This window comes from Lepus europaeus, chromosome 2 (genome assembly GCF_033115175.1).
Source record: "Lepus europaeus isolate LE1 chromosome 2, mLepTim1.pri, whole genome shotgun sequence".
Classification (NCBI taxonomy): domain Eukaryota; kingdom Metazoa; phylum Chordata; class Mammalia; order Lagomorpha; family Leporidae; genus Lepus; species Lepus europaeus.
In genome coordinates this window covers 153,929,966-153,951,206 of record NC_084828.1, presented here as the reverse complement: position 1 = coordinate 153,951,206, position 21,241 = coordinate 153,929,966, and the positions used below count along the sequence as shown (strand labels likewise).

Here is a 21,241-nt window from a genome sequence, read left to right as displayed (position 1 = left end):
ATAAAAGGATATGACTTCATTCTTCAGTCACATTTCTTAGGACAAAGCTGAAAGTTTAGGTTCAATTTCAGGCTTTGGTTGCAATAGAACAAGTGAGAGACTTCTTTCAAATGGACTCCTGGGCCCCTTGGTTGTGATGGTGGCTTTCTTTTAATACAAGCTTATAAATCATTTTCAAAGTGGACAGTACTTTTAAACTGTCTGCACTCAACTCTTACATTTAGGCAATATGGTACATTATCCTTGAGAAATTTTGAAAACAAAACCAGGTTTGCACTTCTAGGAAACCATGAAGAGACCTCAGATGTTGTAGCCTTGTGCTCTAGTGCTTTAGGAAGACACTTAACCTTCCCTCCCTGAAATATACCCAGTAGCCATTCCTGAACATTATTGGAAAGTAGATTTGCAAATTATATAGAAATCTTGACAAAATTTTATTTTGAGCTATGTTACAAGAAGCTGATACCAGCTAAGTGAAGAAAACAGATGTGTCTTGGCATTCCAAAGCATTATTTCATGTACAAGACCAAAAGGACAAGGGTTGCTCAGCCCTTATGAAACAGAAAAATTTTTTCTATACTTTAACACATTGGGAAAAGCCACCTGTTTTTTGAAAGAGTTCTTTTAAATGTTAACAAAAAATTAGTTGAAAATTTAATGCTGAATTTTTTAGGGGAAAAAGGTACATTAAAGGGGTTTTATAATGGGTTTATAAATTCTTCTCTATCACTAAATAATCATTTGTATTCTCAAAGAAATTTTATGATTACAGAAAATTTAGGATATTCTTTTCCTTGGCATGCTATGATGAGTTTTTACAATGTGGAAGACTAGTTACATATTTCAGATGTTATCTGTGGTTTTTGAAGTTCAAAATATCAGTCTGAGAGCCAGTGGAATGGTATAGCAAGAGTGTTTTTAGAATAATCTGAGTTAGTATTATTAAAATGTCACTTGGTGTCATTTAGTTTACAGTTTGAAGATTAAGGAATAACTTACACACTGACTATGAAAATAGAGCATGAGTCCTAAGTGATGCTTAAGTAAAAGTATTTTTTTCTCCTTTGTTAGAATTTGTTACATCTCATTTTTTGATGTGAAAGTTCTACTTATTCTCTGGTAATGGCTCTCTATCTTTACAAATCAGGCTGTTGGCATTCCACTGCCTTTGTCTAGGCAGCCTGTGAACTACACAGCTCAATGCTGTTGTATTATTGAGGATTTCATTTATTCTGAACTTCCCTAGATCCTCTCTCTGTGAAAGAATTCATGGCAAGTTAAGCTACTCAAAGGAAGGAGACCAATTAAGCAGTTTCAGTTTATCGTATATGTAAAGCAGATGCTTAATAAAATTAAGAATACAATTGAGACTGTCTTTTCCACCACTTCAATTGTAACTCTATTCCTATGGAGAATGAATGCCTCTGACCGGTTCATTTTCTACTGAGTGGGGAAGGATCACCGCTGGCCAGCCAGGGCATGGTGCAAGCTCGCTCACCCTGTGCCTCTCCTCCCCTGCAGGGCTTGCTTTCAGAAATCCTCCGGAAGGAAGAGGACCCCAAGACTGCGTCCCAGTCTTTGCTGGTAAACCTTCGGGCTATGCAGAACTTCTTGCAGTTACCGGAAGCCGAAAGAGATCGAATCTATCAGGATGAGAGGGAGAGGAGCTTGAATGCGGCCTCAGCCATGGGTCCTGCCCCCCTGATAAGCACACCGCCCAGCCGTCCTCCCCAGGTACTGTTTCCTTGTCTTCCTCAGAGTTGTTTTTGCTGATTAAAAAGAATTATTTGGGAAGAATCTTCACCAGAAATTAGACAGACATAGTTTTTTTTTAGATTATATTTAACCTGTGGAGATATTGGTTCCAAATCACTAATTTTTATATAAACATGGTGAGATAATAAATAAATAAAGGGAAGACCATTGCTTTGGGCTGTTTCATTATTTGGAGGTAAAAATAGTCCTTAAATGAGACACTTATCTCTATTACTATTCAGTAAATAAATGTTTTATACTCAATAGGAAAAAATAAAAAAATAAAGTGAATTTTATCTCTACCAGTTTTGGAAGCACCATTTGAATAGCAAATAAATAAAAATAAATAAGTAATTCCATTTGTATTTATGCTTTCCAGTACAAACTGCAGCTGGTTCCAATTACATATCATTTCACTTTCATAATTAAGTTTAATACAATCCTTGAAGGCAGGTTTAAATGGTGCTGATAGGGAATTCCATGCTTATTCCCAGAAATGGGTACATTTTCTATTTCTCCAAATTTTTGCACTTCCTAGCAAGATAAAAAGTCACCTCCCAGGTATTAATGTATGAGTGTATGTATGTGTGTTTGTGTGTTTTTATTCATTTTTAAATAGCCTCATAACTGTTATGAGAATTCAATAAATTCTCAATATAAACTGACAGGTAAAAGTATGATAGTGGATTAAACTCAATCCTCAACCAAATGTATTTTCTAATATTTAGTTGGTGGCCTGCACAACTCTCCAAAATTTGAGTCAGTAACCTGGATAAAAATTGAATATGAGACAGAATAATATAATAAAATTAATCTCTTTATGTTAATTTCTTTTCATTAATAGTAAAAAATTGTCATACAATCCCAAATAAAGAAACCTGGAAAAAGCCTGCTGGCATTGCTTAATGGATAAAGCCACCACCGCCTGCCATGCTGGCATCCCATGTTGGCCCCAGGTTGTGTCCCAGCTGCTCCACTTCCAATCCAGTTCCCTAATGATGGCTTTGGAAGAGCAGTGGAAGATAACCCAAATGTTTAGGCCCCTATTACCCAGGTGGATATGGAAGAAGCTCCTGGCTTCCACTGCCCAGCCCTAGTGGTTGCAGCCATCCAGGGAGTAGACCAGTATGGATGGAAGATCTCTCTGTCTCTCTCTCTCTTTTTCTCTGTGTAACTCTTCCAAATGAATAAATCTTTTTTTTTTTTTTTAAAGATTTATTTATTTATTTGAAAGTCAGAGCTACATAGGGGAGAAGCAGAGAGAGGGAGAGGTCTTCCTTCTGCTGGTTCACCCCCCAGTTGGCCGCAATGGCCGGAGTTGTGCCAATCCAAAGCCAGGAGTCAGGAGCTTCTTCCAGCTCTCCCGTGTGGGTACAGGGGCCCAAGGACTTGAGCCATCTTCTGCTGCTGTCCCAGGCCATGGCAGAGAGCTGGATTGGAAGTGGAACAGCCAGGTCTTGAACCAGCGCCCATTTGGGATGCCAGCACTTCAGCCCAGGGCGTTAACCCGCTGTGCCACAGCGCCAGCCCCGTGAATAAGTAAATCTTAAAAAAAATAAAAAACCCTAAAGAATGAAACTGCTTTAGATACTTCATAAGTAAGGAGTAGATACAATAGTCAACTACTTTTTGAGGATATTAAACTGCTTATGTTCTAAAATGAATTTTTTCAGAAATGTCACAAAAATTCATTCTCCATTTTATTTATAGAAAGTTTGATCTTTATAGGAACAAGACTATAAGGAATTCATTGTAATTGAGTAAAGAAAGACATGTTTCTATGTACATAGACACAGCTATTGACTTTAATCTCTAAAATCTTCTATAAAAAGTTTTCTCAAGATAAAGAATGGGGACTTTATATACATATGACTTTTTAAAGACTATTTTAACACTCTTGAAATGTTTAGAGTTAGTATACACACTGTCAGTTAACTTTGCTTCAGTAATCATTACCCATAGGCATTGGGGCAGAGTTATTTTATTTGTAATTTAATTTGCAATGTTGTTAAAGGTATCTTAAGGCCAATGTGGACTTCACGTTGAGCTTTTTTGAAAAAAAAATCTATATAAATAATTGACATAGTGGTTCTATACTATAGCTTTTGTTTTCTAATTTTTCTAAGATTTTAATTGTTTTATTTATTTTCCAAAATCATTTTGCTTCCCTTATTAAAATTTTTTCTTAGGGAAAGGTGTACTAACTCTTACTAAATGATACCTATTTTCACATACCATTGGGTATGTATGTGTTTTAAGGTTTTGTCTGCTATGATAAGTTGTGATAGGAAATAATATATAGTTTACTTTGCCTGAATTATCAAGTAACTGGTTCAACCACCTTTCACTGTATATGTTTGTTCTCAAGAGCTTGAGATTAAGCCCTTAGCTAGGGCATTCACCTAGTGATGAAAGTATAAAATATGTAAAACTCTTTCAAAGGAAATGTTCCCTATTAAAGCAATTTTCCTGGCTATCTAACTAAACACCAAAGTGATTATCTGATGTGTGTAATTTTATTTCACTACTATAAGATAAATCTTAAATTATCTTGTTTACCTCATAGGAGAATCCCTTTGCATTACTTTATATTATTATAATAGAGCTCACTTCCAATTAGATCACATTTTATCCTTTAACAATGGCTCAATAAATTAGATTGCAAGAGATTCTTAATGTAGGAGTATTTTAGATTTGGAAAAACAGGCTATAGAACAATCGGGTCAGTACTGTTTTGCAGTAGTTAGAATCAAATCTGTAAACTGGAACCAATATATTACACAGAAAGCTTTTTGATGTTGCTGGTTTTTTTTTTTTAATTTTATTTATTTTTTTAAATTTTTTGTTTATTTGTGTTTATCTGAAAGGCAGAGTGGGAGAGACAGAGATCTTCCATCAGCTGGTTCACTCCCCAGATGCCCACACCAATGAAGACTGGACCAGGCCAGAGCCTGGAGCCTGGAACTCTCCATTGGAATGCAGGCCTCCTAAGCCACTGCCACAAAATATTCTTACTGCGGATGACTAAAATGGAATCAGAGTAGCAAGCGTAGGGGAAACCATGATACAGAGGCAAAATGCAAATTTTGTTTCGACTTTGTGTTTTGCCAGAGAGGAGTCTGTGAAACTGCTGTGCGTTTCTCTTCCCCCAGAACTGAGACAACCTTGTGCTTGGATTTGAACCCTGATTTCTTTCTAAGGAATCACATGTTAGAGGCAGAGGCACTGGGGTGGGCATTGTGTTGGGCGCATCAGGTTAGGCTGCTGCTTGAGATGCCTGCCTCCATGTTGGAGTGACTTGGATTGAGTCCCTCATCTGCTTCCAACTCAGCTTCCGGCTACTGTGAACCTGGGAGCAACAGAGAATGGCTGTTGAGGTCCATGACACCCACATGGGAGACCTAGATTGGGTTCCAGGCTCCTGGCTTCAGTCTGGCCCTACCCCAGCTGTTGTGAGCATTTGGGGATGAACCAACACATGGGAGATAGTCATTCATCCTCCCTCTCCCTCTCCCCATCTTCTCTCCCTCTCTCCCTCTCTGCCTCCTCCCTTTCTTCCCCTTTTCACTCTGCCTTTCAGAGAAATAAAAATAATTTTAAAACTTGGGGAAAAAGAAAAGGGCAGAGACCTACCTGGCTCACAGAAAACCTAAGCCACCTTTAGGCTTGAGAGACTGGGTTCTCTTCCAGCTCCTTGCAGGATATAGGTCATACATGAGAAGATTTCAGAATGACCCTGTAGCATAGCAGACTGCAAGCCTGTTGAGGAACTTTATTCTAAGTCTTCAAGAATGGACTGCCCTGGATAGTGAGGCAGTGGGTCTGGTTGCCAGGACCACCCTCCCTTGGATACCTGGACTAGCCTTGGAAAGTGCCCAGCCCCTCTGAGGTGCCCCTACACAGAGGTGTCCCTGGGGCTCCAGGGCAGCTGGGCGTGTTCTTTGTCCTGTGCCTCAGACAGTAGGCTCTGGGCCAGAACTGTTAGCTGCATGTTGTTTACATACCTTACATGTTCTAATTCAAGAAATACAAATACCTTGTACTTAATAACAACTCAGTTTTCTAAGCACCTTCACATATATGAATGCATTGAGTCATCATCCCAGCCTTTTTCTAGGAGAGAAATGGGAAACTAGAATGTAAAGTTTAATCAGTTTTCAAATCCTTTAATTATGTGGCTCTTTTCTCTACCTCAAGCTACCTCTTCAAAATAAAGCAACCTTATTTTAGAAAGGGGAAAACAAAACGAGGAGACTTTTTTTTTTTTTTTTTTTTTTTTTTAAATTTTTGACAGGCAGAGTGGACAGTGAGAGAGAGAGAGACAGAGAGAAAGGTCTTCCTTTTGCCGTTGGTTCACCCTCCAATGGCCGCCGCGGTAGCGCGCTGCGGCCGGCGCACTGCGCTGATCCGATGGCAGGAGCCAGGTGCTTATCCTGGTCTCCCATGGGGTGCAGGGCCCAAGGACTTGGGCCATCCTCCACTGCACTCCCTGGCCACAGCAGAGAGCTGGCCTGGAAGAGGGGCAACCGGGACAGGATCGGTGCCCCGACCGGGACTAGAACCCGGTGTGCCGGCGCCGCAAGGCGGAGGATTAGCCTAGTGAGCCGCGGCGCCGGCCAACGAGGAGACTTCTATTTGCCATAGAAGGAAAATCTGTTAGATTGGGAAGAAGGGCATACCCTCAAATGCTGTCCTAATGGAATAAATCAAATGGTCGATCCATGTGGGAAGACTTGGTACCATGGCATTTCTGATATTGTGGAGAAAATAGCCCTTCTGAAACTTTTGTGAGAAAATATCTTAGGAGAAACCAATCTCTCCAAAGTTCTTAAAGATTTTTTTTTAAAAAGATTCATTTATGTGAAAGGCAAAGAGAGCAAAAGTTTCCACCAACTGGTTCACTCCCCAAATGACTTCAGTGGCCAAGCGCTGATCCAGGCCAAGGCCAGGAGCCTGGAACTCCATCCCGGTCTCTCACAAGGGTGGCAGGGGTCCACGTACCTGGGCCATTTTCTGTGGCCTTCCCCGTAGCATTGACAGGGAGCTGCCCTGGACGCAGTCAGGACTCAGACTGGCATTCTGATGTGGAAGCCAGCGTCACCCGAAGGTTTTGAATCTAACTATTCTTTGGTGAGTTCATCAGAGGAATCTTACTAATAATTAATGATCGGTTTTTGATGATTTCTTCTATAGGACAAATCTGGGTTAGGCTTATTTCTGCCTTAGGTGTATACTTCTGGTTTCATTTGTGTATTTTAATATATGTTAAGTTGCGGAGTTAAAATTAATTTAGAAATTTAAGGTTCCATAAGAAATGTTTCAAAGCATATAATTATCAAATTATAACTTTTACATGAGCTATGCAATTCTTTTTTCCTTCATTTTTTATATCTTTATGTAATTCTTTAGTTTCTTCTAAAGTAATATGTGACATTTTATAATGCTGACTTAGAGAATGTACAAGGTCATATATATATATATGGAATATATAATTAATTTAGTGACTGTACAATTCTATCTCTTTATAACAATTCCCCTTAAGATATAATGAAATAAAGGTTCATTTTGGTTTCAGGTTCAGTTACAGGCAGGAACTTAGATGCTTGATAAAGGTTTTATTTGTAATGGATCCATTAAACATCATTGTTTTGAGATCTCACTTATGTGCTTGTAAAATGTTTCCCTTTAATTGTCATCTTTTTGTTTCTTGTTTTTTAAAGATTTATTTATTTGAAAGGCAGAGTTACAGAGGAGAGGCAGAGAGAGAGAGAGTTCTGTCTGCTGGTTCAATCCCCAAATGGCTGCAACAGCCAGCCTGGGCTGATCCTAGGCCAAGATCCTGGAGCTTCCTCTGGTCTCCCACGTGGGTGCAGAGGCCTAAGGATTTGGGCCACCTTCCACTGCTCTCCCAGGCCATTAGAGAGCTGTGTCAGAAGTGGAGCATCCAGGACTGGAACCGGCACTGGAACCGGCACTACGCTGCGGCTGGGCCTTTACGCACTATGCCACAGCGCCAGCCTCACCCGCCCCTAATCGTCATCCTTTAAAAAGCTAAAAGCCTTGGGGCTGGTGCTGTGGTGCAGCGGGTTAACGCCCATGACATGGAGCACTGGCATCCCATATGGGCGCCAGTTCGAGACCTGGCTGCTCCACTTCCTGTCCAGCTCTCTGCTATGGCCTGGGAAAGCAGTGGTAGATGGCCCAAGGCCTTGGGCCCCTGCACCCATGTGGGAACCCTGGAGGAGACTCCTGGCTCCTGGCTTTGGATCGGCGCAGCTCTGACTGTTGCGGCCATCTGGGGAGTGAACCAGTGGATGGAAGACCTCTCTCTACCTCTCCTCTCTCTGTGCTACTCTGACTTTCAAATAAATAAATAAATAAACCTTTCAAAAAAAATTAAAAAAGCTAAAAGCCTTTTATGTTTAGATTTGGAAAATAATAAATATAGTTTGTAGAAAAGGAAGAAAAAAAAAGACCAAACCTTGGTACCATAGACAGTGTTAATATGTAGAGATTTGTGAGTGATAACTATTTTCCAACACCATTAAGTTTGCCACAGAAAGCACGTTTCATATGTAACCTTACTAGGAAAATATTTGTAGTTTGCACACCTTGAAAAGTAAACTCAAGTTGGATTTTTAATATTAATTATAAAAAATTGGCTACTCAAAGTTAGACATTGGTCAGTTAGATTTAGCAAAGGGCTAAATCTAAAACAGGTCTAGCATGTTTTTAAAAGAAGAATTTTTCCAAGTAAAGAGGGACCATATAATATCATAAGTTTATTATAATTCAGTGATTTCTAAAACCAGCGCTAGCATCAGACCAACTTAAGTTCACATCTCAGCCTCACCTATGGAAAAATTACTTAATATCTTTGTTTTCACAGTTCTCTCAGTTTTAAAATGGGGCGATAATAGTAGGTATAGTTTATGTTAATATACACTAGTATAATGCCCAGCACATAATAAACAACATGTCAGCCTTTATTGTCATAATTTTTAAAACCACATAAAACTTTAATTTTTGCATGCATGCTTGCAGGCAGTTTCTCTCACATCAAACAGTAGCACATTCACCGATCAGAACCAAAGTAGAGTTCGCTTTGTGTAACTTGAAAGTATGATTTGTGGACTTAACAATCCATGTAGAAACAAAGTGGAATTTTCATTGAAAATTTGGATTCCACTACTCAATTTTACTGAAATTAAGAGCAAACCCTAGTGTTCTGCCCTAACCCCACCTGGGAGGGTAAATAGTGGAAACCCTAGTTCTTAACTGCTCCCCGGCGCTGCGGTAAGGATGGAGTGGTACAGCCTACCTGATAAAAGCTGTTCCGAAAGCAACTGCATTCATTTTACCTCCTGTGCTATTTGCAGAGAAGAACCGGAGAGTAGTTTGTTTTGCCTGGAATGAACTACTTTATGAATTTTAATGTGTGATATAATATTAAAAGCTAAACCAGGATTAAAGGAGATTTTTTTTTGACTAAGCTAAAATAGTACTTAGTAGAGTGAGGTATAAAAGATTTTTGTTTCCATTTTTACCTGGGGAAAAATTCAGCTTTCATATTTTTGAAAAGCTGTCCAAGTCAGTTCCCCTTAAGCGATAGCTTGTGTTTAGGAAAAAATGCGATTCAAGAATTCTAATAGCTTATCTGTGATAAGATAAGTATCTGGGCCAACAAGATGGTAAAGACAATCTTTTCTAAATATTTTTAAAATGAGTAATACAGACAGATACTCTGTAACTTTATTTCTTAACTCTTTGCCCTTAAATTCTTTTTTTTTTAATTGTTTCATGTGTACTTGTTTACCTCTTTTGTTTTGTGTTGGCTCCTAGGAAATTATTTTTTTCTTTTATGATTTAGAGTTCTTTATTTTTGGTTCAAGTTGTAATTGCTTCATATAAAAAATTTAACAAAAATGTTTTAGAAACAGTTTAATAATTATAACCCACCTCAAAGATAAATTCTTAAATATAGTTTTTACAAAAGAATGAAAATTATTATAAAAACATAGCAAAACACCAGGTTTCCAAAGCCTGCTGTCTTTAACTATTGCTAAGCACATTGCTACCAAGGAATTGTTTCTTCCAATGCACCGGACTTGGAGCCCCCATTTCCATAACATTCAATTTTCAAAGTGATTGAAATGGCTTTTCTTTCTCTTTCATTTAAGCAGTGAGAAAAATAGGTATTAAAAGAGACCCCATGGGGTGATCAAATCTATCCCTCTGCCTCAAAGCAAGACCACCCCAGAGCAAAGTTTTGAATCTCACCAAAGCAACTTTGTAGACAATTTATGGTAATGCGTTAACTCTTCTGGCTCCTAAAGTGGTGTTTAGCAGATTATTGCTTCAAAGCCCTGTATGCCTTCTTAGTGGCCTCTAGTCCTTAATATACCTCAGTGAATGTCCTTGCTAACTACAGTCCCAGAGCTAGAAAATGAATTCTGGAGATAGAGCCTTATCTCTTGCCCATACCCATCTCCAGTTAATAGTTTAGCAGAAGTGACCCAGCAGCTGGTCACTTGTCTGTCCTGCTTTCCCACTGTGCCCTCTTCAGGCCTGTGGTCCAGCCATTTCACTTTTCACAGTATTATTCTTTCCATGCCTACAAGAGTTCAGCTGTGGTGGAGTGATCTTCTTACCTCCTCAAAATAAGCAAGAGATCAATTATCTTGCCAATTGGCTACAAGCGAGAGGGTTCATGTGGCACATCATAAAGGAATTCATAATTATTCTTTGAGTAGAAACAATTGGATTGCTTCAAGCAACCCCTGTCCCACTTTTCATACCAAATATTTTGGGAACAGGATGAAATACGCCTAGAAGACTAGCAGTTTACCTAGGGTTGTGTTTGTGTCATTTAATGCCAAAAAATCATTTATCCTAAAATTTTCTGTTGTTTGTTGTTTATGTGAGAAATTGTCCAAGATGGTAAGTTTCTAGAGCATAGCATAAAGAACCCCTAAGAAATGAACCTTGTAAGTAGTTTTGCTGGGAGAAACATGGTCCCGTTTGTATAGTAATTTTTTATTTACATTTTCATTAGATTCCCCTAAAAATAAAAAATACTCATAGTCCATACACAAGTTTTCCAGGCTGGTTCATACATCTGCATAATAAAAATTAGGGTTTTAAACAATAATAGAATCAATAAATTTTGAGGCCTTCCCCCTAAGATTTTGTAGCATTTTCCTGCTTAATATCTGCTTAACATTAATACCAAAGGCATTGATACTGATTTTTCACTTAAGATTATATATTTATTTATAGAGTCACTGATTATATATTTTGTGTAATATACAGTAATGTTCTATTAAATATTGTGAAATATTTCCTTATTATCTGGTTTCACAAGTCAAAAGGAAATCATTATACAGGGGTGCCAGGAAAAGATGAAATAATTATACAGAACAGCTTGGACATGCACGTGTAAAATGCAACCAGCCTTTATGATAATTAAGCAAGGCACTCTACCTGTTTCATGGATGGATAGAAGATTTAAATATGCAGTTCTGCAAATGGCTTTATTATGGAAGATTTTTAAAATGAAACATAAGAGGAAAAGGCATAAAAAAGAGTCTAAAATTAAAAAGGCCATAGTATATAATAGCTATTAGTGATGCAATTGTCTATTAGGCATTGGGCACCCAGAGAAGAAGATACAGCACTGAGCATTATGATTTTAATTGTGAATTTCCTTTGTTAGCATTGCAATGGAAGGTAATTGGAAGACAATTAGTTTAGGGTTTTCAAGTCTTTGAAACTATTTCGTTTTCCAGAAAACTTATTTTATGGCATTATAATTCCTGGTTGTCAGCTGGCAGTTGCTGTCATATTACAGATGCAATCACCTGTGACAATGTGACTTCCTTAACTTAAGCAATCTGATCTCAGGGCAATAACTAATGTTGAATGACTTCACTGCTGACCACCTTGGTGATAAAAGGAGCAACAGTGTCTAGTTTGGATGCTGAGCCTGAAAAGCTTCAAAACAATTTGGCCAATGAAAAATGACAGCCATGTTCAAAATGTTTGTAGGTGAAAACAGCTACTATTGCTACTGAGAGGAATGGGAAACCAGAGAACAATACCATGAACATTAATGCTTCCATTTATGATGAGATTCAGCAGGAAATGAAGCGCGCTAAAGTGTCCCAAGCACTGTTTGCAAAGGTTGCGGCAACCAAAAGCCAGGTAAGAGCCTCTTTTAGGCGTTGAGAATGTTTATCTGTGATGCTTGTGGGATTTTCACTGAACGTGGTGTCTGTGTTCGGTATGAATTTGCATCACTGAGCAGTCACAATTTCTAGGATTATTTAGAGCTGTAAAATGAAGCGTTGTTCAGATTCAGGTTACAGACACTCGGTCTTCTTTCCTCCAACAGAAACACAGCAGACCAAGGATTTCTTGGTGAATCCCTAAGTTAGTTACTAGCTGCTTTTAGAAGAATGCTCTATGGCACAGAAGGTTTCTCAGTTTAGTATCCTGTGGTAGAATAAACGCCTTGAATTCCTGTTGTTCATTATCACTTAGATGGCTTGGATTTTCATCCTGAAATACTACAAATATTATCTACAGTTTCTTTTCCAACTTGGCTCCCTACAGCTATTTGTTGGTGCACTATTAAACTGACACATACACACACAGAAGTATCTTCTCAAGTTAACAATTTTAGTTTTTCTGTAGATGTATGTAAGACACACTAATTGTACCACAGTTGGAAAACTTGTCCACCTAATGAAATTTAGCTGAATACTCTTGAACTAGAAAAGTTACAAATCTCTACAAAACAGAATAAAAGCAAAGGGTAAATAATGCAGTCTTTTATCGGTATAATTGTCATATTAATCATTTCTGCTCATCAAAAATAGATTTAGCTATATGCACAAACTGACAGTCATCTCTAAGTCCTCTCCAAAGCTGTGAATCCTCTGTAAAGGCCCAGAAGAATGCTAAGCTCACTTTGTAAAAGGATCTGATAACACTATCAAGGTGAGATTTAGAGGCATTCAAGGGCTCCAGGTGAGATTTTAACAACTTGAAATTGCAAACAAGTATATTTTCATTATCACTAACGAACCATCTTCTATAAAATAGCCTGACTAGTGTCACCTTATGACAAAATACACAACCTTGGGAATACACAGTGCCTTTACAGTTTTCTTAAAATTTTACTCTGCCAACGTTAATAGTGGTACCTGATGGGAGTTTTGCTTTAGAAAAATATTGTTCCTGTTTAAGTTATAGGCTGGATGAAATACTTAAGGGATATCTTGGAAATGTTATATAAAAATGATTAAACTCAAGCTGTGGACTGTAAAAATTATAGCTTTATAGGCCACATGCCTGCCTACCCTTCAATCACTGTCAAAGTGATAATTTCTACAATAATATGTTTCTTTTATTGTGAGATTCTAAACATCAAGTGCTGTTTAAACATTAAACTGAATTGTTTATGTTAGTGCTATACTCAGCGTGTCATACATCAGGCCACCGTAATCTCTCATGGAATGTAAAATTCTGTCATGAATCATGGCTTGTATATCGGAAATTACTGTAATTTTGATTGGAAATTACAGGGCTCTTGAAATGTTTCTAATTATGATAGAATGTTAGAGCCGCCTCAGACCTGTGTGCTTCTTCAGGCGTCTTCATTTACATGCCGAGACTACGCATTAAGGAGAAATGTCCTGTTCTCACTTCACCCAGCCACCCCAGATAGTCTTGTTTTGGCTGCCTAGTCTAATTATGATGAGGACCTCATATTTAAATAAATATTTTCTCGCCTTTCTTCCCAGTCCTGCATCTTTTTATTTCTGACCTCTCCAGTTATCAAGAGTAACCGACTGCATTCCTGTAAGGGCCAAGCCCTTTCCCCAAATTCCCAAAATGGAGAAATGTAGACATGCATTTATTATAGTAAGGGTCAGCCTTAAGACACAAGCATTTATATTAAAACTTCTCAATGACAGTCAATTAGTCGCCTGTGATCTGTCATGCAGTTCAATCTAGATTCTGCCCTCCCCTTTACTTCCTTCCTGAATGGAGTGTGGCTCTCTATGCTCAACAGCATACCCTTGCTACCTTTGACTTGATTCTTTCCTTGAACAAAATCCAGATGGTCCCCACCTGGGCGGAGTTACTGATTTTTTTTTTTTGGAACTATTCAAAAAGTAGCAGCAGCTGACTGATAATGCCTATGAATAATAATTCTGGGAGTTCTTAACATTGTTATTTTTAGTACCCCATCCTGCGCAGCTCCTCATGAGCCTTGATTTCAGCAGGGTCAGTGGGCAGCTTCTTATCATCTGCTGTGATGGTGATTCCCCAAGGCCCTACAGCTTTCCCTAATCTCCTCATTTCTAGTTGAGAGAGAATCCTAGGGGCCACTTTGACTGTGGGGTTGAACAAACCATGAACTTTCAGTCCCTTGAATAGTTAGTTGTTCCTCACTTCTATTTTATTCCTAACCTCCTAGCAGATCTTTTATTGTTGTTCTTTTGTCCTAGTTTTATTCAGTTTAGACATCAGGACTACCCATTTTATGAAAATGTGGTATGTACGAAGATTGATGATTACTTAAAAATAAGAGTTCAAAAATAAATGCATATATCACTAACAGCAAATCTGACTTAACAAGGAAAGGTGATCATTTACTTATGTTTTGTTCTGCTGCCATGATATTTTGCAAAGGAAACGGAAAAAACTGGTATATAAGCAAGTATTCCCAAATTGGGCTTTTTTCATGGTCAAAATTCTTCTGAAATAGTTGTTTTTGCCTCAAATATGTGTGCCAGGGTTTGTCAGACTGAGTCAATACTCTCCCAAGATGAAGTGTGTGTAAAGCTGGAAGAACCAAAGCCGCTTCTCTCTCAGCCCATCTACCACGTCCATCTGCTCCTGTGTTTCCCCCTGGTTGTCTGGGTTGTCTGAACATTAATCACCTTTTTCGTGCTGAATCCTATTGTGTATTTATTATCTACATTTAATTTAGTAACTCTGTTAGCTAGCACTATATTCCTTATTACACATGAGGGTTATTCAGCTAGTAAATAGTAAAACCAACTCCAAATTCTCTGCATTGCTTCTACTGTTTTAGTATCTCTTCAGAGTTCAAGGCAGCACCAGGAACTGAAGTTGCACTCTGCTCCAGGAAAGAAATACTAGGGGTCCTGGACTGATTGGTCGTAGAAGCAGTGAGAGCTTTTCTTTCTTTATTGAAATGCTCATGGAACACAGATTCACATGACCCTTGGCCTCCAGACTTTCTTGTGCCTATGGCAGTGGAGGTGGGTATACATGGCTTATAAGTCAGAGGAATAGCTGTGGTCCAGGCTGTGTCACTGGCATTATAATACAGGGAAATTATTTAACCTTTTTGGGCTCAAGATTCTTTGAACATAAGAAGTTACCTGCTATAAGGTATGCACAAGAGCTTTAAAATTATGTATCCCTATACAAAAATGGATAACATTTTATAGTGTGCTAAAGCAAGAGGTTCAGTCCTCTATATGAATAAGAAGGATTGATTTATCATATATTTATGGATCAAAGATATCTTCATTTTAAAAGGTAAAGCATGCTCTGCAGTGACTCATGCACGAAGTATTTTCAATTAAAAAAAAACAACTTGCATGGATTCCGCCATTGCACAAGTATTATCTCTTCTTTGCTTTCAATAATAGAAATGAGGTTGTTTTTAACTCTAATAGAAACGTCTGAATAAAATACGCAAGTAAAAAGTGAAGGTAGGTTACTTTTTTGCTTGGTTAGGAAAGCAGCCTAATGCAAACTTTAAAAAGATGATGTGCTTTAAACATAATGTGAGTAGCTACAAATGAATACACTTTATATTCTGAGTATTCAAATAAGCAGAAGTTTTTCCATGTGAATCATATTGGAATTTTATCAAACATTTAGTCTGATAACATTCAAATAATTATGAGAGCAGAATTTGCTAATTTTACTGTTTAAAAAAAATAGTTGATTTGGGTAATAACCATTACAGTATCAAGGTTCAGTTACTGTTCATTGGTTATAGTGTTTTCATATGGGAGATGGAAATGGAATTTTTTCCTTAATAGTGGCAGATGTTGGAATCTAATTTTATTCTACAGCAAACCCCTTGAGAGCTCTGAGACTTAAGGTGTGTGTCCAGCAAGGGGACATTAGCAGCGCCACAGGCCTTGCCTTGTACATTGAATTGTTACATTGATTTTCATGTGTGCAGAGGTGGGGCTTGCAGGTACAGTAGTGCAAAAAGAGAGCGAGTGAAGGACACTGACATAGCCACACTGTATCTGTACTGTGTTTAGAAAATTATTTCTCTCGAGTGCTTCATTGAGCAGGATGTTTCAAGTAAATTTTTTTGACTGAACATACTTCTCAGTGTAATGTTTTCCAATGCAACAATACAATCTCCACATTTCATAAAATTCCCTTTTTTTTTTTTTTAAGATTTATTTATTTCAGAGGCGGAATTACAGAGAGAGAGAGGGAGATACAGACAAGTCTTCCATCCACTGGTTCACTCCTGAAATGGACACAGTGGATGGAGCTGGGCCAATCCAAAGCCAGGAGCCAGAAGCTTCTTCCGGGTCTCCCATGTGGGTGCAGGGGCCCAAGCACTTGGCCATCTTCCACTGTTTTCCCAGACCATAGCGGAGAGCTGGATCAGAAGTGGAGTGGCCTCTACTCAAACCGGTGCCCATGTGGGATGCCCATGCCACATGAGAATGCTTAACCTACTATGCCACAACAAACAGTCCCTCATAGAATTCTTTTACCACTATGATCAATTGATAGGTATGGTTTCTGAATCTAAAAAGAGGGAGCGGGGATTTCAATTATGCAAAAATAGCAAGACTAGTAAAAATAAAATCAAGTAGTTTAAACACTTGCTTTCTTCCTTTTTGTCATTGAAAGTTAGGGCCTGTAGGATGAAAGAAGAGATAGTGGAAAAGAAAGTAAAAGAATAATTCAGTGCTTCTTGGATTTGTAGTGAAAAAAGCATCATTCTGACCTTTGCAAATTTTTAGATGGTGATTGGAATGTCATAATTATAAATAAGACATAGTCACAAGTCAGGTGGCCTGAAGTATAATTTCATTGCTGATAATTAGAATCCAAGAATTAAATTGTAGAGCCAGTGACATCACATCCGTATTCTAGCATGTCAGTGACGGCGTTTTTTTTATTTTGTTAGAATTAACAAAATTTCATAGAACCTACAGTTTGAAACTGTGCTGAATCACTCTTTTGAAATGCTGGTGAACAGCCTTTGCTGCCTCGAGAATTCACCTGTGAGCCTCCTATTTAAGGCACACAGGAGGCCCTGCAGATTTGACAGTCACAGCTTTTCTTATTCCTGGTACCAGATCCTTTGGTAGCAATCTGTGAGATCTTTGCCGTGTGTCCTCAGAGCCCCTTCTCTTGAGCAAATGCACTTTTCTTCAGCCAGAGTCTGAGGAGAGAACCAGCCCTGGAGAGAAACAACTTAGATTTCTCTGGATCCACATGCCTGGAGGTAGAGGGGTTAAGAGGAACACTTGTGGGGAGAGCAAGGAGAGAAATAAGATGCCCCATATAATACTCCCAGATCTCAGCAGCCTGCCCACATTAGGTCTAACACATGTTTTTGGAGTCTCCTGTACTGTGTTCTTGAGTAAGAAAAGTGTCATTCACTGTCTCCCTGTTTAAGGTGTTTATGTTTTGTAACCACTTCTAAAAATCTCTACACATTGGAGATCTATATTAGATTCGGTTATATTTCTGGTTGAATGCCAATAGAACTGTTGAAAGCAATGGTTGTAAATATTAAATACTCTGATAGTTTAAAGGTACGTCATTGCATGTTACAGAATTTCTTAAAGACCAAATGAAATTTGTAGACCTGAATGTGAGATGTTTTCAGATTTGTGCATTCTAATAAGCCTATGTTTCAATAAATCTGTAGTTGATCAAGGAGGTCCAGAATTACTAAATAAAATACTGTCTATCATACATTTGATTCAAAGTCATATAAAAGGGTGTTTTTTTCTCCATAAACAGTTGGTGTCATCTACTTTAACAGATTGTTTTGTGGTAGCTTGTTTCTGCTTGCAGATAACTTTCTCCCTAAATATAAAATTGATTTATTGATGAGCTGAAAGTTGTAAATACATTTTCCTGTTCAACCCACTAGATAAGTTTAACTGTTAAAATATAGTCATTACTCCATTGCTCTCATTCAGCCCAGTCTCTTCCTCTTTAGACATTGATACAAAATCTATTTTATGCAATATTTGAAGAGAATCAATTTGTGAATGTTGGGTGAAGTCTTTTTTTTTTTTTTTTAAGATTTATTTTATTTAGTTGAAAGGCAGAGGTATAGGTAGAGACAGAGACAGAGAGAGAGGTCTTCCATCTGCTGGTTCACTCCCCAAATGGCCACAATGGCTAGTGCTGAGCCTGGCGAAAGCCAGGAGCTAGGAGCTTCTGCCCAAGCACTTAGGCCATCTTTTGCGGCATACTCAGGCACATCAGCAGGGAGCTGAATTGGAAATGGAGCAACCAGGACTCAGCTGGTGCCCATATGGAATGCTGGCACTGAAGGCGGCAGCTGAACCTGCTAAGACACAACACAGGCATAGGAGGCCCCAGGGCCAGCTCTTGAAAGAGGTCCATCACGCAAGAGAGTACAAGGAGAGTCGCTGATGGAGTGGTCACTTCACAGCAGTGCAGCGTACACGTGCTGAAGCATGGGTATGCCAGTTATATATGTATAGAACTTGCTTTAATCAGCGGTCACCTTTGCTCCTAAAATGTTAGCATGAACTGAAAGATATAGACTAAGACTATCCTGTGAAAGTTCCTCTCTTTAGTAGTGCTTCTGTATTCAGCTTTGAAAGTTAAAGAGTTCTTCAGGACAGAATCAGGTAGCTAAAAGAGTAGGGAAAAGAGCAAACTAACGGAACTTAACTCATAATAGGAATTAATCTTACAACTGAATGTCATTCAGTTAAACTTAGCATACAGCTATAACACTGATAGAATCGTTTTAACAAACTCCCAAGTTAAAAGACAACGTGTTTTCTCAGAAGTCTCAATAGTTATCTTTTATGTTTTTGATAATGAAGGTAGGTTTTATTTTAACTTTATCTTCTTTTTTCCTCACATGAGAAATGAAAATAAAGGCCCTATGAAATGAATGAGCTATGAAAATGCATTTATGCAAAATGACAATAGAAAAATAGCTCTGGAAGAAGCTATACCATTAAAATTTCACATCAGTGAAGGTGCTAGGAGAGGAATGGAAGAACTTATGTTGGTAATACTCATGCGGATCTAGTGCAGATATTGTTCTGCCCTGAAGAACCTTCAGTATCTTAAGAAGTAACCTCAGAGATTGCTTATTTTTTTAAGTATGCTTCCTGTGCTTTTACACATGGCATTCTTTTCACTCAGCAAAGTGATCAAACCAATTCATAGATCACTCTGTATTTCAGAGATTAGTAGAAATCTAGCCACTCTACAGTTTATTAAATTCCTTGCAAAAAGTACAAGGCCCAAACCATTTGTGGAGTTGACATAGTTGTCAAATGGATGAAGTTGGTTTTGTTTCTAAGTCTTCATCTACCATTGAATGTTAATACAAAATCGTTCTCCTTTGATTTCTTGATTCAACAATTCCAGTTGCCTTTGTGGTTTTTTTTTTTTTTTTTTTTTAAATAATTCCCTTTTCAACCAGCGTGCTCCAGGAATTGGGTTTAAACACACTGTTTCATAAACTGCCAACCTCCTCGGCCGCCTCAGTGCCTCTGATTCAGTAAATCAGATCATAGGCAGCATGCTGTCATATAATAAGGTGTCTGATCCTTATTACCAGTTTGTTGATGCACAGACTCCTTCAAATTGACCATTGCAACACATGGTTTCCCCTGAAACTAGCTGTGATAATTAGCGTGGTTCTAATGAGACAGAATGTCACTGATCTTGTGCTGAACTGTCGAGTATCGACGCTACGGATGGGAACTGTCAGAGCCTGCCATCTGTGACAGCGCTTGGCATATTCCAGTGGCAAGGTAGAGCATGCTCAATAGAGTATTTTCAAACAAATGGCCCATTTCTTGAGGAGGGCTCTATGTTCTATTCAGTTGGAAGAATGCATGCCCCAACTTTGTCCTACACTAAGGCCATTTTGAGATCCAAATGAGAGGAAACATTTAAATTTCTGTTAATGTGTTTTGTAAGAGGAATCTTTTGTTTAGCAGGTGAATTCTAAGTGGCATTCCTTCCCCTGCTTTTTTTTTTTTTTTCTTCTCCCATTGGTCCCATAGTGTCTGTTAACAGTAAAGCAGTCATTTAAGATACTTCCCCCAATTTTAAAATTGCCTTGTTTAGGAGAGATTTGTTGGGGAGTTGGGGATGGCTCCTAGTGATAAAGCAGTCTGATTTAACAGAGGGAAGGAGGAGACGAAAGAAATCATTCAGGAGATGTGTAAGAATACACAAGTCGAATAGAAGAATTAAAATGGACAGGGCAGTTAGATCTGTAGGCTCCAGAGAGAAGTAGAGATTTTGTGCTGGAGTAAAAGTCCAGCGCTGCTTATCATTCCAAAATATGCTTTGTTGCTTTTTATTTCCTCCTCTCTGGCAGACCACACAGGGCTTGTTCTGAAGAACATTTTCACTAATCTGATCAGGCAGCCAAATACGCCGGGAAAACTGCTTTAATGATCCCACTAATTACCTCAAGTCAATATGAACTGTATTATTAGACTGAGGGAAAATATTCCATTAGGTCTCCCCCTTGGGAGTTCCTCCGCTTTGTGATGTCACTGAAGCCTTCACCCTCTCGCTTGTAATTAATTTTATTTACACACGCAGGCACGCACAAGGTCACACCTGCACAACCGGCGCTGGCCAGGGAGCTTGTGGCACTCCGGCTTAATCAGATCTGTCATAATTACCATTCTGCATGTTTCTGACACACGCTGTGAAATATTTCAATTTAACTGCCGCTACCAGCACAACCAGATGTAGTGCGAGTGTGGCTGCATTGGAAATATTATTCCTCGGGATAAACTCTCTCCTCCTTTTTCCTCCCACCCCCCCCCCCCTTTTTTTTTACAGCTAATGTGGCACAGAAGCTGATGTATCCTGTAAATCTTGAATGCAGCGCTAGATTGATAACAGGCGATTAGACAGTTTAACCACAAACAGCTTGTTCATTTTTCACAAATGAAAACCACATGTGGTGTAACTAAAATTTCAGGCCTTTTTTTTTTTTTTTTTTTTTTTTTAGGGTTGGGGTATGTGTGTGTATTTAAGATGTGCTTAAATAAAATAAAATGCAGTCATAAGAAGTTAAGTGCCTAGAAAACTGGAAAAGTTACCTAGTGTTTTCTAGGGTTTGTCAAAATTGTCATCAAATTCCATTTTTATACTTTTACCAAAATTCAAATGAGAAAAAGATTGTATGCTCCTTTGGGTTTTC

General features: G+C 38.5%; 1 protein-coding gene across 4 annotated transcripts in view; it reads left to right on the top strand.

Moving 5' to 3' along the window:
- SATB1 (SATB homeobox 1) overlaps positions 1-21,241 on the top strand; it is a 79,877-nt gene that overhangs the window by 37,327 nt on the left and 21,309 nt on the right. For all 4 annotated transcript variants that reach the window (XM_062215143.1, XM_062215150.1, XM_062215164.1 and 1 more), the window contains exons 8-9: positions 1,522-1,734; positions 11,803-11,958. In XM_062215143.1, coding sequence (XP_062071127.1) covers positions 1,522-1,734; positions 11,803-11,958 — 369 coding nt within the window. The remainder of the gene's footprint in view (positions 1-1,521; positions 1,735-11,802; positions 11,959-21,241) is intronic.